The 22,108-nt window shown below is 38.4% G+C and overlaps 1 protein-coding gene across 5 annotated transcripts in view; it reads right to left on the bottom strand.

Moving 5' to 3' along the window:
• Positions 1 to 1,257: 1,257 nt before the first annotated feature.
• YLPM1 (YLP motif containing 1) overlaps positions 1,258 to 22,108 on the bottom strand; it is a 74,529-nt gene continuing 53,678 nt past the window's right edge. For 3 of the 5 annotated variants that reach the window (XM_054513805.2, XM_045901242.3, XM_064571356.1), the window contains 4 exons: positions 21,260 to 21,311; positions 16,105 to 16,235; positions 2,002 to 2,184; positions 1,258 to 1,676 (listed from right to left, as the gene is read on the bottom strand). In XM_054513805.2, the coding sequence (XP_054369780.1) occupies positions 2,038 to 2,184; positions 16,105 to 16,235; positions 21,260 to 21,311 (330 nt within the window). In that variant the 3' untranslated portion in view covers positions 1,258 to 1,676; positions 2,002 to 2,037. The other 2 variants (XR_008508160.2, XM_064571355.1) reach the window with 2 other exon arrangements.

The raw sequence follows: 22,108 nt of genomic DNA, 5'->3' as shown, positions 1-22,108 counted from the left end.
AAGACCAGACATTTGGTAGATTCAAGTGGGTCTCTGTACAAACAATAATTCTATTGGCTATCTTGTGATGTACCTTCATTCAACATCATAAAAGCAGCTGAGAAAGATGGGTACATAGAGGTGTACTGTCGGCCAATAAGCAACGAGAGTAGCTTGTTAAATACTACAGACAGTGGAAGTTATCTAATGTAGGAAATTATACATTCAATATTGACTTGTTAATGATCTCAAAGCCTCTTACATGTAAACATTCAGAACTTCGAGAAGATAGAACAGAAAGTTGTTAGGATTCCCATTAGTCTTCAGTACTGTAATTTCACATTCTTGAACCCAAAGTTATACTATTTGAATGCTAATAAATATAATTTCTGGTCACACAGTACTTAATGTAGGTCATAAAATTAAAAGGTTTTTGTCCATAGCCCAAAAGTGAATATTTCAAAATATTCAAGCCTTTTGTGAACAAATTTACACTTGCTGAGTTGGATTACAAAGTGGAAACGGTGTTTGAGGAAGAAAGCTCCTCTCTGTCTTCTCTCATGTTAGAAAATGACGTTTTTTTCTTTGCAGAATGGAAAAGGGAAAAGAGGTTTTGTTGCTTTTAAAATGGAATGATATTTGGGTTTTAGCTCTGTGCATTTCTAGGTTCCACCCGGTACTATCCACGAGAGAGGAAATTCTGTGCAGAAGTCCACGCTTTCCAATAACGAGCAATCTGGGAAGAACCTGAAAACTTGACAGGCTTAGAGGCTGCCTGCCAGAGGGCTGCACATCTCCGTACTCGTTCTCCCCTGCAATCTTGATGAAAACATCAACCATTCAAGTTTAGCAATAAGGCAACAAACTCCTGAGTTCTATGGAGTACATCAGTTCTGCCCACCAGGAATCAAAGCCAGATGAGGGAAAAATCAAAACATAACATAGCATGAGGGGAGAAAGTGAAAAGAGGGAGGAACAACAAGAGGATCAAAAAAATAAAACAATAAAACATCATGCTATAGAACTGATGTACTCCAGGGAACCACTGAATATTTGCAATTGTCTCTACTGGTCTTCAACACGCAAAGACAGAGAACGAAATCAGCTATCAAAGATCACTGAGCCTTCCTTGTGTTTACAATATGTGCTATGGAATCACTAAGCTATATAACATTCATCAGGAAAGAGATTTTGGGATGTTCGGCTAGCACGTAATTAGAACACACCATATTAAAAAAGCAATAAAAAGTAAAATTAAGAAAACAAGAGAAAGGGGCCCATGCTGTATAGCCCATGAATCTCATCGGCTTTATCGTGAAAGTTTATTGTTTTTAATCCTAGTACAATCAGCTACCAGTTACATACAGTAAAAAACAAAAACAGCCACAAAGCAATGATGATAGAGATAGTCTGTGACATTGTACAGCGGAGGAAATATTTTCTGTTGGAATCCTCCAGCAGACCCCCACCTGGCTTCAGCAGTTAAGCTATCACTCCCTCCCTCCCCAAAATAGTTAAAAAGAAAAATTAATGTCTTGCTTGGGTATAGCAAGATTCTAAGACCTCTTGGGGACACTGGAGAACTTTAAAAAAACTAAAGTGGTAGAAACAAAACAAAAACTGAAACGTGGAAGGCAAGGTGACACACAACGAAGCTCCATGAGGCCGTGGCTTCAGATCACCTCAAAGCGAACCACCTGGAAAGAAAAGAAAAGGCTGTCATACCACGAAACAGCATGCACAAAGTTCAGATGCCAGTATCTCATCACTCCACTCCTCCTCAAATCTACAGACTCCAAGCTTTTCTCAAGTCTTATATTAAGGGAGCCAGGTTGCAGAAAATTGCTCCCTTTTCCAACACCCTGCATTGTAAATGTTGGCAAGTAGCACATACTTACTCTGTTAAGAACCAGAAAATAATACAAGAAGAGAAGCATTTTTAGCAAAGCATGCTGTCTCCTTTATCTCAAACCCTTCAAAACAACCACACAGTAGGCTATTTATATGACTGTGCAATCTTACCTTAGAGGAACAATGACTCCGTTCAAAAACTAAGTATCATATATATTTGGTTCGATTGAGGGCTTTTTCAGCCAGGTGACCACTTTCATCTGTGATCTTCTCCCAATCAGTCTGTCCGACCACAAAACCTATGGCCCTTTTCCTATCTGCGTCCTTCTTTTCTTCCAAGTCTGCCCATCTCACCTAAAAAGAACACAGCGTTAGGTTGGGCTTTAGGAAAAATCAATATGCAACGAGCTTCTTCACTCTCTCGATAGTCTAAGGGGTAGGATAACTAATCTGAAACTAAGAGATAAAAACATTAGGAATTAACTGGGGAGAAGTGGAGAAAGCCATGTATCTTAAGGTACAGAAAGAAAATTCTCTGGTCAGTCACCAAGTCCTAACCCTTCTAGCTCCTGAACAGTTCAGCTCTCAGCTCAGTCCTGGCACCTCCATTTCCTCTGTCCCTCCTTTCTGGTTCGCTGATCTTATTTTTCCCTCTGCCTAGTCTTCCTACCTTACATGCTCACTCCCTCCAATCCATTCTGCCAGAGTGATCCCCAAATACACACTGTTGTGACTCTCACCTGCTTTAAATCCTTCCCCTGCCTAAAGAATAAAATCCAAGCACACAGGTCCCTCTGGATCTGGCCCTGTCTACTCTCCAGTGGCATTTCTGGGCAGTGCCTACAGCCTTTTATATAAGCAGTACAAAATTACTTCTAGCTCTCAGAGCACACTGGGCCATTTACCATCTCTGTAATCGTGCATATACTAGTCTCCTTCCTGAAATGTCTTTGCCTTAACCCTGTCCACCTGCTGTGAGTCTAGTCATCAACCACTGCTTTATCTTTCTTGTTCTTTGCCAATCAAATAATTAATCAATCATTGCTTCCTTAGAGCTACTTCTGGATTTTGACATGTTTACTTTTCAACTTTCACACTATATTGCAATGATCTATTTATAGACCTGTCTTCCCTAACAGACTATAAATACCTTAGATCAGTGGACTTTTATTTATCTCTACACAATAAATATTTCTTAAAATCTAATCTTAGAAAATAGGGAGCCGGTATTACTATTTTCATTCATGAGATAAAGAGATGAAGAGATGGACTCAACTGCTGGCATTTATGAAAATACATAGATTTTAACTACAAATACATAGATCAGGGATATTTCCCATTGGTTGGTATTCTGATATTTTTAGAATGTAAGCAGATACATTTTGAATTTTAGTAACATATCAAACATAGAGTCTTATATTAACAATTAAAAAAATAAGCAGACATATTCTGCAAAAGTTGAAATACTTAAGGAGAAACTATGAAACTGTGGACATAGCACCGTCTACAGAGATTGTATTTTTTTTTTAAGATTTATTTATTTGAGAGAGAAAGAACAAGTGCACATGTGGGAGGGGCATGGAGAGGGAGAGAGAATTTTTTCTTTCTTTCTTTCTTTTTTTTTTAAAGATTTTATTTATTTATTTGACAGAGAGAGTGAGAGAAGGAACACAAGCAGGGGGTAGTGGGAGAGGGAGAAGCAGGCTTGCCGCTGAGCAGGGAGCTCGATGTGGGGCTCGATCCCAGGACTCTGGGTTCATGACCTGAGCCGAAGCAGATGCCCAATGACTGAGCCACCGAGGTGCCCCAGGAGAGAGAATTTCAAGCAGACTCTGCACTGAGCATGGAGCCTGACATGGGGCTCGATCTCACAATCCTGAGATCATGACCTGAGCCGAAACCAAGAGTTGGATGCTTAACTGACTGTACCACCCATGCGCCCCCAAGACTGTATCTTAAATATAGCTTGTGATTTATTATCTGTGACAAGGAAAGAAAACCAGAGCACGCATACTCCATGTTCTTCACACTGGACACAGAAATGCATTACTGCTCTTAGAGGTACACTGACCTTCCCTATTATCATTTATAGGACTGGTAATGAAAGGACTAGGCTTCTCCAAAGAGCACCCACTTGGTCAAAGAGAAGATACGTAGTAACAGGAGTGGGAAAAATTGATAACACAACTCTTCAAAAAAAATTTTTTTTTGAAGATTTTACTTATTTATTTGACAGAGAGAGAGAGAACACAAGCAGGGGGAGGGGCAGAGGGAGAGGGAGAAGCAGGCTCCCCGCTGAGCAGGGAGCCTGATGCAGGGCTTGATCTCAGGACCCTGAGATCATGACCTGAGCCGAAGGCAGACACTTAACTGACTGAGCTACCCAGGTGCCCCAACACCCAACTCTTTTTAAAGTAGATTTTTAGTGTGTAGAAAACCTAAATTTCCTTCATGGACTTTAGTTAAAAAAAAAAAAAAAAAAGCCTAAATCTTAAATAATGTGGCCTTTTGTATACAGAGATCTCTGGGCTTTCGGCTACATATTTATGCTCATTGTATTTATTTTGATAGATTCATACACTCTCTCAGTTGCCCTTGGGATCAAGGGGACACATTTTAGCAAAAGATGATTATGGTTAAGGAGGATGAAGGATGGACAGATTGTGGCCACTGAGGAAAGAAATGGTAACTAGTCCACAGTACATCCTTAGCACAGAGTTAAACATACTGGTCAATCTCACCCTGAATAAACTAAGAGCTAACTTTTAAGTCTGCAGCTTAAATTAAGTCTTTAAAACTCAGATAAAATAAAGAACATAGGATTAGAAGAAAAAGTATGTAATTTTTTTTAAGTTTTTTTATTTATTTTTTTTAAAGATTTTATTTATTTATTCATGAGAGACAGAGAGAGAGAGAGGCAGAGGGAGAAGCAGGCTCCCAAGGAGCAGGGAGCCTGATGCGGGACTCGATCCCAGGACTCTGGGATCATGACCTGAGCTGAAGGCAGACACTTAACCATCTGAGCCACCCAGGCGCCCAAAAGTATGTAATTTTTTTAAACAATTTTATTTATTTATTTGACAGACAGAGACAGGGAGAGAGGGAACATAAGCAGTGGGAGAGGGAGAAGCAGGCCCCGTGCCGAGCACGGAGTCTGATGCGGGGCTTGATCCCAGGACCCAGGGACCATGACCCGAGCCGAAGGCAGACACTCAATGACTGAGCCACCCAGGCGCCCCAACACCCAACTCTTTTTAAAGTAGATTTTTAGTGTGTAGAAAACCTAATTATTTAAATATTATTGCTTATTTTTTAAATAAGCAATATGTTTTAGCATAAATGCCCACAATTTTAAGTTGAAATTAAAATATTTTGGAAACTACTGTATTTTGTTCATATCTCTAATATACACTGGTGCTATATTAACATTATTTATTTACATCTTGGACTCTCCACTTAAAGGTCTGCTCTTTAAGAGGCCTCATCCACAGACCTGACACACACTCAACACTGTCGAATGAATGAATGATTACCAAAACACTAAATATATCAGGGGCAGAATAATGACTTTCAACTTGAAATGGTTTCTTTCTTTTTTTTTTTTTTTAAGATTTTATTTATTTGACAGGGGGAGTGTGAAAGGGAGAAGCAGGCCCCCTGCTGAGCAGGGAGCCCGATGCGGGGCTCAATCTCAGGACCCTAGAATCATGACCTGAGCCGAAGGCGGACACTTAACGACTGAGTCACTCAGGCGCCCCTTGAAATGGTTTCTTTCTTTCTTTTTTTTTTTTTTAAAAGATTTTATTTTATTTATTTGACAGAGAGAGAGAGAGACAGCTAGAGAGGGAACACAAGCAGGGGGAGTGGGAGAGGGAGAAGCAGGCTCCCGGCCGAGCAAAGAGCCTGATGTGGGGCTCGATCCCAGGACCCTGGGATCATGACCTGAGCCGAAGGCAGATGCTTAACGACTGAGCCACCCAGGTGCCCCGAAATGGTTTCTTAAATGTCGGTGTCTCTCCTAATCTTCCTAGAGGTACTTTAACTGAGACTTTACCATCTTTTTTTTTTTTTTTTTTTTTTGCCATTTATCTTAACCATTAAAAAAATGTGTAATACAGAAAAGTCTTGACTAACACTCAAAGGTTTGAGGTACATACGTTTCAGCCATTGTCACTAAAAATATTTCTAAAATGTGTGAGTCCCACAAACAAGGGAACTGCTCACGTTCCAGTCATCAAAGAAACACAAAGTCCACTTAAGCTACCATTTTATGCTCAACTAAGCAACTGAAAAATTTTTTTTAAAAGATTTTATTTTTTGACAGAGAGAGTCAGCAAGAGAGGGAACACAAGCAGGGGGAGTGGGAGAGGGGGAAGCAGGCTTCCCACCGAGCAGGGAGCCCGTTGCAGGGCTTGATCCCAGGACCCTGGGATCATGACCTGAGCCGAAGGCAGATGCTTAACGACTGAGTCACCCACGCACCCCTAAGCGACTGAAATTTTTAAAAAATAAACTATATTTAAAAAATCTAGCCATTTTGGTAAAATTCTAGTATGATCAACCCTACAGAACTACCTTTTTGTTATAGTGGACATTAATCCTAGGAACCTGCCTGGTATTTGTAAAAAACTCAATTATAGAGAAAGCAAGAGACCCCAGGAAAGGAACAGTTATGAATTCTGCATTCGTTGCCACCTGCAGGATCTCCTTGTTGTCTGGTGTTGATTTTGGTGAGTGGTTTTAGAGTTAAAAACTATTTGAAATGAGGATGTGAGGCAGGGGAGGAGAGTCAAAGATAAGCCACTTCAAAGAACTAGGATGTGGGGGTTAAGAAGATGGCAGCAAAGTAGGCTTGCCTTGGCCCACAAATAAAACTAGATAACTATCAAATCATCCTAAATACCCCAGAAATCGATCTGAAGACTGGCGAACAAGCTGCACACTAAAGGTAGAGAAGAGGCCACACTGAAGAAGGTAGAAAGTGTGGAAAGGCGGTTTGGGAGAGAAACAGATGGTGGCTGCTGTGGCCGGGAGGGAAGAACGAATCCCCATAGTAATTGCCTTGGAAAGCAAGAGGGGCTGAATTTCATGACTTCTGGCAACCAGCGGAGAGTTTTAAAGGTCAGCAGGCTTGGCTGGGAGAGAGCCCTGAGGGCATTGCCCTGCTCTTGGAGAGAAGGAAGGCAAACATACAGCATGGAAACAGCAATCTGAAGAGTGCCTGTGGCATACAGTGGGAAGGTTATTTGCTCATCTTGGAGCACATCCTGGAGAGACAGCATTCACAGAGAGAGAACCCTCTGGAAACAAAGGAACTGGCCAGCGCCATTTCCCTCCCCAGCGCCATTTCCCTCCCCTGCCCCTTAGCATAAGCACAGGACTACCTGGGCTACTGAGCCCCCCAGTCCCCCCACCGCGTGCACTCTGCTGGAATTGCCTCTCCCACTCACACTAGCCTCAGTTCCAGTGAGCGGAAACCCTCTCCCAGAAGACTGAACCAAACCCTTGCTCATACTGCCATCTCCTGAGGAGGGAGTTTTGCAGAGCTTCAGTTCTGGCAGTGGTGGCAACAGGTCTCATTTCACAAACAGACCAGAGCACACCTAGTTAAAATGTACCACATTCAGGCCAGGGACCAAACACTGCCCACAACTGGCAAAGAGCCTCTGCAGATAACTGGCCTGAAGGATGAAATGACCAGGAAAAAAGAGCATATGCAGCATACACTCCCAGAACTGCCAGGCCCTGGAGAACAGGGGACACCACAGAACAGGGCACTACAGGACCTCTTCTTCATAAGGCCATTACCCTCAAGAATGAGAGATGTAGCTGACTTTGCTAACACACAGAAAGAGGCACAGAGACTTAGACAAAATGAGAAGACAGAAATTTATCTCAAATGAAAGAACAAGGATACAGCCAGAAATCTAAGCAAAACAGATATAAGTAACATGCCTGATAAAGAATTTAAAGTAATGATCATTAGATACTCACTGGACCAGAGGAAAGAATTGAGGACATCAGTGAGACCCTTAACAGAGACAGAGAAAGAATAACATAGCAAAGATAAAGAGTACAATAAATGAAATGAGAAACATGCTTGAGGGAATGAACAGCAGGATGGAAGAAGCAAAAGAACGAATTAGTGATCTAAGGAGACAGAGTAATGGAAAGTAATCAGGCTGAACAAAGGAGAGAAAGAAGAATTATGCAAAATGAAAACAGTCTTAGGGAACTCAGTGACTCTATCAAATGTAGTAACATTCTTTTTTTTTTTTTTTTAAAGATTTTATTTATTTATTTGAGAGAGAGAGTGAGAGAGAGAAAGAGCACAAGAGGGGGGAGCGGGAGAGGGAGAAGCAGACTCCCCACTGAGCAGGGAGCCCGATGCGGGACTCGATCCCAGGACTCCAGGATCATGACCTGAGCCGAAGGCAGTCACTTAACCAACTGAGCCACCCAGGCGCCCCAAATGTAGTAACATTCTTATTATAGGAGTCCCAGAAGAAGAAGACAGAAAAGGGAGACAGAAAATTTATTTGAAGACATAATAGCTGAAAACTTCCCTAATCTGGGGCAGGAACTCAGTGACTCTATCAAATGTAGTCACATTCTTATTATAGAAGTCCCAGAAGAAGAAGACAGAATAAGGGGACAGAAAATTTATTTGAAGACATAATAGCTGAAAACTTCCCTAATCTGGGGAAGGAAACATATTCAGATCCAGGAAGCACAAAGAACTTCCATCAAAAATCAATAAAAGCCGATCCACACCAAGACATATTGTAATTAAACTGGCAAAATATAATAATAAAGAAAAAGTCTTAAAAAGAGCAAGACAAAAGAAGGCAGTAACTAACAAGGGAAAACTCATAAGGCTAGCAGGAGATTTTTCAGCAGAAACTTTTCAAGCCAGAAGGGAGTGGCATGATACATTCAAAGTGCTAAATGGGAAAAATCTGCAGCCAAGAGCACGCTATCCAGCAAGGCTATCATTCAGAAAAGAAGGACAGACAAAGAGTTTCCCAGACAAACAAAAACAAGGGAGTTAATGATCACTAAACCAGCCCTGGTTTAGTGATTTCTATTTAACAGAAATATTAAAGGGGACTCTGAGTGGAAAGGAGAGACCCAAAGTGACAGCATAAGGGTAGGAAACACAAAAGCAGTAAAAATGAATATTTCTGTTAAAAATCAGTCAAGGAACTCACAAAATAAAAGGATGTAAAATATAACAACAAATATTTAAAATGTGGGGAGGAGAGGTGAAAAGAATGGGTTCAAACTTAAATGACCATTAACTTAATATAGACTGCTATATGCAGAAGAGGTTATAAACAAACCTAATGGTAACCATATATCAAAAACCACTAATAAATACACAAAGAATGAAGAGAAATAAATCAAATATATCACTAAAGAATCAGCAAACCATGAAAGAGAGAAAAGAAAGGATCAGAGACTATCTCCAGAAACAATCACAAAACAAAAAATAAAATGACAACAAATACATATTTATCAATAATTACATTGAATGTAAATGGACTAAATGCTCCAATCAAAAGACATATGGTGATGGAATGGATAAAAAAAAAAATGAGACCCATCTATATGCTGCCTACAAGACACTCATTTTAGACCTAAGGAAACCTGCAGATTGAAAGTGAAGAGATACAGAAATATCTATCCTGCAAATGGATGTTAAAAGAAAGCCAGAGTAGCAATACTTAAATTGGACAAAATAGACTTTAAAACAAAGACTATAACAAGAGACAAAGAAGGACACAATATAGGAATGAAAGGGACAATCCAACAAGAAGATATAACAATTGTCAATATTTATGCACCCAACAAGGGAGCACCTAAATACATAAAACAGTTAATAATAAACATTAAGGAACTAATCAATAATACAGTAATAGTAGGGACTTTAACACCCCATAAATATCAATAGATAGATCATCTAAACAGAAAATCAACAAAGAAACAATGGCTTTGAATGGCACTCTGGAACAGATGGATTTAACAGATATATTCAGAATATTCCATCCTAAAACATCAGAATATACATTCTTTTCAAGTGCATAGGGCACATTCTCCAGAAGAGATCACATATTTAGCCCACAAAACAAGCCTCAACAAGCTTCAACAAATTCAAGATCACAGTCACCACACATCTTTTCTGACCACAATACTATGAAACTAAAAGTCAACCACAAGAAAAAATCTGGAAAGAGCACAAATATGTGGAGGTTAAATAATGTGCTACTAAACAATGAATGGGTCAAATAGGAAATAAAAGAAGAAATTTTAAAAGTACATGGAAGCAAACCAATGAAAACGAAAATACAACAGTCCAAAACCTCTGGGATACAGCAAAAGTGGTTCTAAGAGGTTAGTACAGAGCATTACAGACATACCTCAAGAAGCAAGAAAAATCTCAAATAAACAACCTAACCTGACACCTAAAGAAGCTAGGAAAAAAAGAACAAACAAAACCTAAAACCAGAAGAAGAAAGGAAATAATAAACATGAGAGCAGAAATAAATGATATAGAAACTAAAAAAACAATAGAAAAGATCAATGAAACCAGGAGCTGGTTCAATATCAATCAGTATCAATTAAATTGACAAACCTCTAGCCAGACTTAACAAATAAAAAAAGGAGAAAGGACTCAATAAAATCACAAACAAGAGAGGAGAAATAACAACCAGCACCAAAGAAATACAAATAATTATAAGTGAATATTATGAAAAACTATATGCCAACAAATTGGACAACCTAGAAGAAGTGGATAAATTCCTAGAAACATATAAACTACCAAAAGTGAAACAGGAAGTGACAGAAAATTTGAACAGATTGATAACCAGCAAAGAAAAGGAATCAGTAACCAAAAAACTCCCAACAAACAGAAGTCCAGGACCAGATGGCTTCACAGGCAAGTTCTACGAAACACTTAAAAGTTAATAACTATTCTTCTCAAACTATTCCAAAAAAATAGAAAAGGAAAACTTCCAAATTCATTCTATGAGGCAGCATTATCCTCATAACAAAACTGGAGAAAGACACCACTAAAAAAGAGAACTACAGGCCAATATCCCTGATGAACATAGACGTAAAATTTTCAACAAAATACTAGCAAACTGAATCCAACAACACATTAAAAAAATCATTCACCACAATCTAGTGGGATTTATTCCTGGGTTGCCAGGATGGTTCATATATGCAAATCAATCAACATCACATCATATGATCATTTCAATAGATGCAGAAAAAGCATTTGACAAAGTACAACATCCATTTATGATAAAAACCCTCAACAAAGTAGGTTTAGAGGGAACATACCGCAACATAATAAAGGTCATATATGAAAAACCCACAGCCAATATCATCCTTAATGGGAAAAAAGGGGGAGCTCTTTCCCTAAGGTCAGAAACAAGACAAGGATATTCACTCTCACCACTTTTATTCAACACAGTACTGGAAGTCCTAGCCACAGCAATCAGACAACAAAAAGAAATAAAAGGCATCCAAGTCAATAAGTAAGCAGTAAAACTTTCACTATTTGCAGACAACATGATACTACGTAAAGAAAATCTGAAAGACTCCACCAAAAAACTGCTAAACGAATTTAGTAAATTCTCAGGATACAAAATCAATGTGCAGAAATCCGTTACATTTCTATACACCAATAATGAAGCTGCAGAAAAAGAAATTAAGAAAACAATCCCATTTACAACTGCACCAAAAATAATCAGACACCCAGGAATAAACCTAACCAAAGAAGTGAAAGACCCAGTGTACTCTGAAAACTATAAAACACTGATGAAAGAAATTGAAGATGACACAAAGAAATGGGAAGACATTCCAATTCTCATGGGTTGGAAGAACAAATCTTGTTAAAATGTCTATACCCGGGGCGCCTGGGTGGCTCAGCCGGTTAAGCGTCTGCCTTCGGCTCAGGTCATGATCCCGGGGTCCTGGGATCGAGCCCCGCATTGGGCTCCCTGCTCCGCGGGAAGCCTGCTTCTCCCTCTCCCACTCCCCCTGCTTGTGTTCCCTCTCTCACTGTGTCTCTCTCTCTCAAATAAATAAATAAAATCTTAAAAAAAAAAAATGTCTATACCCAAAGCAATCTACACATTTAATGCAATCCCTATCAAAATACCAACATCATTTTTCACAGAACTAGAACAACAATTCTAAAATTTGTATGGAACCACAAAAGATCCCAAATAGCCAAAGCAATCTTGAAAAAGCAAAGCAAAGCAAAGCAAAGCTGGAGGCATCACAATTCTGGACTTCAAGTTACATTAAAGCTGCAGTAATCAAAACAGTATGGTACTGGCACAAAAAGAGACACACAGATCAATGGGACAGAACAGAAAACCCAGAAATGAACCTACAACTATATGGTCAATTAATCTTCAACAAAGCAGGAAAGAATATCCAATGAGAAAAAGACAGTTTCTTCAACAAATGGTGCTGGGAAAACTGGACAGCAACATGTAAAAGAAAGAAACTGGACCATGTTTCATATACAAAAATAAATTCAAAATGAATTGAAGATCTAAATGTGAGACCCGAAACCATAAAAATCCTAGAAGAGAACACAGGTAGTAACTTCTATGACATGGGCTGTAGCAACCTCTTCCTATGTCTTCTGAGGCAAGGGAAACAAAAGCAAAAATAAACTACTGGGACTACATTAAAGCAAAAAGTCTGCACAGCAAAGGAAAAAATCAACAAAACTAAAAGACAACCTATGGAATGGGAGAAGATATTTGCAAATGACATATCCAATTAAGGGTTAGTATCCAAAATATATAAAGAACTTATAAAACTCAACACCCCAAAAACAAATAATCCAATTAGAACATAGGCAGAAGGTATGAACAGACATTTCTCCAAAGACACACAGATGGCCAACAGACACATGAAAAGATGCTCATCATCACTTATCACCAGGGAAATGCAAATAAAAACTATAATGAGGTATCACCTCATACCTGTCAGAATGGCTAAAATCAACAGCACAAGAAACAGCAGGTGTTGGCAAGGATGTGGAGAAAAAGGAACACTCATACACTATTGGTGGGAATGCAAGCTGGTGCAGCCACTGTGAAAAACAGTATGGAGGTTCCTCAAAAGTTAAAAATACAACGACTCTATGATCTGGCAATCGCACTACTGGGTATTTACCCAAAGAATACAAAAACACTAATATCAAAGGGATACATGTACTTCTATATTTATAGCAGTATTATTTACAATAACCAAATTATGGAAGCAGCCTAAGTGTCCATGAATTAATCAGTGGATAAAGATGTGGCGTGTGTGTGTGTGTATAATATGCGTGTATGTATATATATAATGCTAAGCGAAATAAGTCAATCAGAGAAAGACAAATATCATAATGATTTTACTCATATGTGGAATTTAAAAAACAAGACAAATGATCAAAGGGGAAAAAAGAGAGACAAATCAAGAAACAGACTCTTGGAGCACCTGGGTGGCTAAGTCAGTTAGGTACCCGACTGTTGGTTTTGGTTCGGGTCATAATCTCATGGGTCCTGAGATCGAGCCCTGCATTGGGCTCTATGCTCAGCAGAGAGTCTGCTTGAGATTCTCTCCCTATTCCTCTGCCCCTCCCCCCAGCTTGTGCTCTTTCTCTCTCTCTCTCAAATAAATAAAATCTTAAAAAAAAAAAAGAAAGAAAGAAAGGAAGAAAGAAACAGACTCTTAAAAGTATGAAGGACAAACTGATGATTACCAGAGGGGAGTGAGCAGGGGGATGGATGAAACAGTCAATGGGGATTAAGGAGTGCACTTGTCATGATGAGCACAAGCTATTGTATGGAAGTATTGAATTACTACATTGTACACCTAAAACTAATATAACACTGTATGTTAACTAACTGGAATTAAAATAAAAACTTTAAAAAAAAAAAAAAAAGAACTAGGATGTGCACAGCTTAATTCTTTGTCCACCCAGCTTACAAAGTAAATTATATGGGATCACATACTCCGTAGAGTAATAGTTATTTGACTAAAAATAAACTAGAGAAAAATATTTCTCATTTGAGATTATTCACTGTTACTGAACTATGCCAAATTATTATTCCCAAGGAGGAGCTATTTCTACTTCTATTGCCCCAACCTTTAGACTGGAATAGGAGGAATCCACACAGGTAGAGCCCTGGGTGGAGGTGGGCACACACAGAAGGCCCCCCATCTCCCTCTATCCTCCTCTCAAGTCACATGGACAAGGGTGGGCCTAGGGACTGTCTGAAGTATTAAAAGAGCTTGGAAAACTGGAGTTCTTTGTAATGTTATCCAGTGTAATGAAGTGTTACTGGCATTTTTATTCCCCTTCAATAAATACTCTTTCAATATTAAAAGTACTGAAGAAATTCATAAAAAAGAAATGATGTGTAAAGATAAAGAAGTGATACACAGCTTCATCTTAATTAAGGAAATGCAAACAGATCCCATTTTTGTCTTACCTATCAAACTGTCAAAAGTTTAAAAGTTTGATAATAGCACCTTTGGTCCAAGTGTGGAAAAACAGGCATTTACTTACATGTGGGTGTATAAACAGGTGTAACCTTTTTGGAAAAAAAGCTCACAGTATTTGTCAAAATGATATATCATACTCTATAAGATTGTAGCTTTAGTGCTAACTATCTACCCTAGGGATATACTTTTAAAACGATGGCAAGAACAGGGCACCTGGGTGGCTCAGTTGGTTAAGCAACTGCCTTCAGCTCGGGTCGTGATCCTGGAGTCCTGGGATCGAGTCCCGCATCGGGCTCCCCGCTCAGTGGAGAGTCTGCTTCTCCCTCTGACCCTCTCCCCTCTCATGCTCTCTCTCACATAAATAAATAAAATCTTTGAGAAGAAGAAGGAAAAAAAAAAAACAAAAAACGATGCCAAGAACAGATGCACCATGACTTTCACCATGGTTATTTATATTAACAATACAGTGAAAACAGCATCAGTATCCACCAATAAGGGACCTGATAAATAATTGTACAACCAAACAATGGCATATTATGCAGCTATTTAAAAAGAATGGTAGGTCTGTATACACTTATATAGAAAGATCAAGACAAATTAGCTAGAAAAGGCTTATCCAGATCATATATAATATGATCTTTTTTTACTTCGTTATTTTGTTTTAAAGGATATACACAAAGGTCACTTTTCCTGAATTTGATGTCTATGTGGAAGGCCTATGCAGTGTTTTGGTTACATTTCTCTGCTCCTTTTCACAGCAAAACTTCATCAAAAAGGTGTCTCCATTTGTTCTATATTTCATTTCTTATTACTTCTTTAGTCTGCTCCAAACTGGCTTGTGCCCTTCAACTCTCTAAGAAAACTTGACTGATTATTGATCGATCATCAATGATCTCCACGTTGCCAAATCTAAGAGTCATTTCTGTGCTCCCAATTTACTTGCCCTCTCTGTATCATTTAACAACTGACCACTCTTTACTTCTTGAAACATTTACCTCTACCTGAATTTCTAAATTTTAAGGTCCTGTGTCTTATTATCATTTCTAACTTAAATGGTCCCTCACTGACCTCATTTTTTAGTCTCAAACTGGACTCCCCCAGTTTTCTCTGAGTCAGTAAAGGGCACCCGACACATGGAGTGCTTATGGCCAGAACCCTGAAGATTCACCTTTGGTTCCATCCACTCCTGGACCCTCTATACCTAATCCATTAAGAAATCCCGCAGATCCTTGGGGCGCCTGGGTGTCTCAGTCGGTTTAGCGTCCCACTCCTGATTTCAGCTCAGGTTATGACCTCAGGGTTGTGGGATCAAGCCCCTCGTCGTTGGGCTCTGTGCTCAGCGGGGAGTCTTCTTGAGATTCTCTCTCTCCCTCTGCCCCTCCCCTGCCCTTGCTCACTCTCTCTCACAAAAATAAATAAATCTTAAAAAAAAAAAAAAAGAACTCCACAGATTCTCTTTCTGCACCTGGCTATTCTGCCCCATGACAAAACAGCACAAGGGGCCATTTCAAATTCCGTTAAGGTTGACAACATGCTGGCCATGAGATTCTCTTCTCCATTTGTGAAGTTACCTGTACATTTTAATCTGATAATTTGTAAGGTCTGACTCCTTTTTTTTTGATCTGTAATATGATACAGTATAAACTAAATCACTCTACAAAATAGCATTCATATTCTTATCTGCCTGTAACTTTCTAAAACCAGATGCCTAAAGGAGCCCTTCATCTAATGGCAATTATTGACAAAGTCTCTTACTCTCTTCTTCCCAGGTTCAGAAGCACGAGTGTCATAATCATCAGGGAGCTGAAGATAGTCCTCCATTCTGCTGGCAATTGCTTCCCAGTCACGCTTCCTTTTAGTACCAGTTCTCAAGCCATCCAACTTGTCTGAGGGACAAACACAGAGCCGCAGCATTAAGGAAGAGTGTGAGTTTGCATACAACACACAAACAAAGGAAAAGAAGTCTGGAACACTGTCAGAGGGCAGATCCACATTTTTGAGCAGCACCACTTGCAGATCCCAACTATCTTCGTGGCTGAGATAATAGTTCTGTGCAATTTCCATTGTTTATTTGGTGTTCACACTGGCAGGCATTACATTACAATGTTAAGTCACAAATACGGGTAGAGCAAGAAAAGTCACTTGTCTCCTGGCCTCCCACCCCACCAAATCACACTTCAGCTCTCATGTTCTGAAGGAAAATGCGAAGACGGGTTTTTCTAAAAGCTATTTCTTCCACTCTTTTTTTTTTTTCTTTAACACAATATTAACACCACCCATTTGATCTGCAATCACGTGTGATACTGTGTCATATGAAAAGTAAGTAGTACCAACAACTTAATGAGCCAAGCTAATGTTTAAAAAGGTTTTAGATTAATAGCTCCTTGGGATTTTGACCAGTGTGCGAGGATTCGCCATGAGTTAATGTTTCTGAGTAAGTTGATTGTACAAATCACATTCTTTGGTTATACTATGAAGTGCTATTGACCATCCTGAGGCTAAGAGCTAGTCAGTCCAAGTGACCAGATCTAAATTTTCTTTCTGAATCCTCAATTTGAGAGGGCTAGGCTTCCCAAGGGCCCCAAACTGTAACTAATTAAATGAAGAGAGATTGCAGATTCAGAAATTATGAGACAGGAGTTTAGGTGTCTTCAAGAACAAGCAATGAAAATGTGTAGTCATTTTTAATTGGTTGTTAATACTGATTTTGAATTCCCTATGTGAAATATGAGTTATATATATTTTTAGCTACATTGAAGCACTAAACTTTTGAATCATCTGTGATTATATACACACACTATTATTAAGCAGGTCAATAAAAGAAAACCTAAAAATGTCAGAAATACACAATAACCACACTTCATTAAACTCCACAGAGGGTGCAGGGTGTATATATGATAAAAATCTGTTAGGCACCAAGTTGGGGAGAACTTGATATGAAAAGGAAAGTACAATGGAAGCAGTGGCAGGAGAGAGGGTGAGTTTATGCTTCAAATGTAAAAGATTCACACACAACTAATTGTACCATACCATACAGGCTTAAAAAACCAGTAAGATTTCACATACTTGGCAAAGCTTTTATTTCCTAAAACCCTCCCCCATAAAAGCAGTATTACTGAAAAATCTTCAAGCAAACTACAACACTTTACAAAACTCAATAAATTTTAATCATCACTTTGGAAAAACTTTTAACATGGATGAGTTCAACACAAACAGTTTCCTAATCTCCTCTGTAAATCACATGCTATACCAAATGGCTCTATCTTCATGTGTATGACAGGCCGTATTATACAGATTCTTAAGGAAGTGATCTCCTGAGTGCACAGGGACGAAGATTATGGTATTAGAAAACCAATGAAGTCCCACAAACAATAAAACTGTTCTAGTTCCACAGCATACAGTATTACTAGAAGAGTAGGAAGCTCTAACACACTTAGTAAATAAACCTCAGAGGATTTCCAAACTTAAGATCAACTTTGACATTAACATATTTCAAAGGAAAAAATTCATATCTGAATTCCAAGAATAGAGCATGGCCAAGGCAGCAATGCAGAAGGGCAAGTGTGAAAACTGCAAGAACATTTCCTCAGACACTGGGTATGTGACAGGAGTTACAGACCAGGAGTCCCATATTTGCAACATGGAGGATCAGAAGAGCATGTACTTCTAGTCTGAACACCCTTGTTTGTAATGTTTAATTTGAAATTTCATTGTGCACAGCATGTTTAAAGCTTCCTTCTTGGGGCTGAAGAAAGGTTCATACCTCTTCCACATGGCATCCTGAAAACCCAAACACACAGATGTATGGCATAAGGTGAGGGAAGAGGAATCTGGGGTGTTAATTACAGAAGACGGCTGGTGTCCCATACACCCATACTAATGATTTTCAGAGGTTTGAATTTCAAAAGATGAAGTTTTAAGATGAAGATGAAGGTCTAAACATCCAACCTGGGAGGGTCGCAGAATTTTCCCACATCTTCAGAACAGTAAATATTATACAGTACAACCGAAAGTTTTTGCAGATACATCTATGCATTTTCTAAACATAAATGGTGTTTCTGAAAATTTGTTCATGGTAAACATACAAGGGTTATGTGCCTATATGAATAACTGCATTCCAACTGTTAAGAGATGAAACTGCCTGACATGTAGAAGGCTAATACACAATAACCGATAAGCAGAGACAAATGACAGATGAGAAAAGCAAAAGTACTTGGTATGGAGAAACCTACATTAGGATAACACTCTCAAACCTTCTTTTGGTTTCTCACAATTTGAGAAACCAAAATTGTATCGTCCGAATTTAAGTAGCTTCAATGCCGAATCTGAGTATCTGATGTGGCATGTTAACACCCACCCTTGTATTAGGGTGCCTGTGTCCCAGCTGAGAAGGGGCCACTGGAGTGGGCCACAGGCAGCCGTTAACAACTCCACAACACCCATGCCAGATGTATTTCAGGCCGGTTCTGAACCTTTCTATAATTACACCACTTCTGATGTAACACTCAAACACCGGCTGAACTGCACACTGCACTTAATGAACACAGATCAAGAATCTGCAATGAGATTTAACCAGCTGTACGAAAGGTAGACAAGTACTTTCTCATTGGCAGACTCATTTGTGAATCAAAACTCCCCAGGTACAGATTTAGCTCTTCTGGCTCAATGTGTGACACTGATGAAGCTTAGTATGTTTCCATCTCGCATAATCATGTTACCAAAAGTAATTTAAGAATGTTGGTGAAGTACTCAGAAAAATTAATTGTACCTGGTAATCAAATCTATTGAATTTGTTATGATAAGGAAGGCACCATAAATAGGTTAATTCTCTGATGAAGCGCCTCATGTTTTAGAGAAGAATCTTCGTCTCATTTGGCTACATGGACCAATCTCAAAGAAGCAAGCACTTTCAAGAATGCTCACACTCATTTTGCCTTCCTCCACAGATAGATTAGCTCTCAAGATAACAGAGTGGTACAAAGTGTCGGTCTTTGTCTGAAACATCACTGTCACTCTTACTAAAACAACAGCAGCAGCAACAGCAAACATGGTGGGTTTATATTCTAGATTCATTACTAGACCTTCAGTGCCTTTAACTGAAATGGCTTATTTAACAAATCCATTGCTGGAATTAATTGCCTAACACTCTTTCATTAAGATGGACTGAATTTGCATAAAATGCATTTTCTGAGAAGCAAATGGTAGACAGGCCAGAATTTTTTCCAGAAATCAAGAAGAAGTTTAATATCATATTTTCTTGAATACTCATCACAGCTAAACTCCATTTTCCTTTCTCTTTAGAAATTAGAAAGAAAAACAGAAAATGGACTGGCTTGAGTTTAAAAAAGCATTATCATAGATCATATGTTACACGATGCCTCTGAACATTATGTGCTTAGCTAAAATATTGATCACTTTAACAATCCTCTTGTCTCTTTATTTATGATCTCTTTTTGCCCCAAAAGGTAATTGCTACTTAGAGAACCAGAAGAGGGAAATGATGTTACAGTATTACAGGTTATTCTCAAAATATAGTATAGAACTTCAAACAGACTTAATCTAATATCAAAATGAACATTATCTAAAGCATTATTATTTAAAAAGTAATTTGTGATTATTATTTTCCCTCACATTTAATTGCACTTAAACATTTACAAATGCTTTAAAAGTTTAGAGGAAGAGATCACTAAGATTTCCCAAAGAGGGAAGACTAGTTTAAGAATATGTCAGTAAGCACATATAATGTTCACCTGCCACACATCAGAAAAAAATCCTAGACTTTATATCAAAACACCTATCCCAATAATGGAGTAATACTAAAGTTTATGGAACTACCTTTTACATAGGACCTAGTAAACATCAATTGCTAACATGATCAGTTGGGCAAAATAAAAGGCAGAAACTTATGCAACTTGTGTAAAATGCACTCCTCTTACATCAGAAACACAATGTATCCCAAACAGTGAAGCAGCTAAATGACTCAGATTTGTTCTATGAACTTAAGATATTTAGATGGTTACTTCAGTTTTAGAGTAACAGCATGATACTAGAAGAGAAACGCAGAGACCGACGGTTATACTTCGTACATTAGTAGGGTCAATCTTCCAAAAAGTCCTTATCTCATTTTTTTTAGATTATTTATTAATACATCTTAGTCAATGTAATAAATGATTCTCTTTAAGTGAGGTGGGGAAAAAAAGAAAAGAAAAAACGTTTTGCAATTATTACCATGAAATATTAGAGGAAAATCCACTGGATATGTTTGATTTTCTGCTTGACAGACAACCTCACATTAAGCAACTCCAACTTTTGATTTAGACAGTAATTTTAACCAGTTTACCTTATAATCTGCCACTTAAAACAAGTTGAAGGAAAGAATCTTATAAAGTAGGCTCCTCAAAAACCTGAATAACATACCTACCTCCCCCCACCCAGAAACTCTTATTATACAAGGAAAATAACTGCCTTTTAATGAATGTTTAAACTTCAATATTTATTATGATTACTACTATTATTTCCCAAAGTATTCATAATCAGGTTCAGCTTTGGACTGCAGTTAAATATTCTTTTAAAAAAGCAGAAATCTCATCAGCACTAACATTTCTAATTAATATAACAGAATGGATTTTAGAAGTGACAATATTTTATTGCTGAATTCAGCACACTTCCGCTTACTCTAAAACCTTGAAGTGATAGTGAAGGCAATTCTTGTAAATACTCTTCTTTCACTCTGTCACAAGATATAACTAGTTAAACTGAAAGCTAGCGAAATAGACTGAGGATGTAAGGTAGGCCAAAAATCTTGGTTTAAAGCAGAAATTTGGGGAAATTTGTTCTTCTTACAGCAGAAAGATCTATGACCATTACCATCAGGTATCACATATAAAAACAGGAAAAAGGAGATACCCACCTAGCTTGGCCTCAGATGTGTCCATCTCCCATTTGCTTTTCGGAATGTAACCCTAAATCGCACACAGAGAGAAGCTCGAAGGGTTAGAAAGAGACACATACATGCATATCACTGTTGAACTGGAAAAGCATTAAAACTGGGAACGGATTCAGTTTCCACTCACTAGTTTTATATATATATATGTGTATATATATATCCTTAGGGAAAACACGTTCTCATTATCTCTGAAGAAACTGAATTACCCAATTCACCCAACTTCACTGCCCGGATTTCAGAGTAGTCACTTCAAAATAGTATCATGAAGGCGCTTTGAGGCAGCTACAGTTCGGGACACACAGTTGTAGTCCGAACAACAGCTGGACAGCAAATATGGTGAGGACGTACGGTCGTTACTGTGCTAGTATTAATACCATTCAGAGTAGCAGAGGATTTATAATAACTAGCTATTTTTCTAAATACAACTGCGATTCTCAAGTGATAGTAGCCATGAGGTACAAAGAGTGTTCTTCAAGACAGCTACTTTATATTGCAGTGTAATTTTCAGTACTCGAAAGAAGAAAACATGGTATCACTGAACACAACTATGAAGTTCCAACTTCATTTAAAAATGACTCAACCCATTTACCGGTTAGATCTTACAAAGGCTGTTTTTTACTGAATCAATGTGACAGCATTTCTTTTTCATTGGTTGGAACCTAGATTATTATTTTCAATGTCTTTTAAAATGACATTTTCCTAATACATGAAAAACCAGAAATCTCCACAGGCAATTTACATTTTATTTAGTAAAAAAAAAGACCTGGGTGGTTTATTTCAAACAAAGTCCCATACGATTTTCAAATTTCCCAA

This window comes from Mirounga angustirostris, unplaced genomic scaffold (assembly GCF_029215605.1).
Source record: "Mirounga angustirostris isolate CCGP_5_RB_7025 unplaced genomic scaffold, mMirAng1.0.hap1 SCAF_9, whole genome shotgun sequence".
Lineage (NCBI taxonomy): Eukaryota > Metazoa > Chordata > Mammalia > Carnivora > Phocidae > Mirounga > Mirounga angustirostris.
The sequence above is the reverse complement of the archived record's forward strand: the minus strand, read 5'-3'. Positions and strand labels throughout refer to the sequence as shown.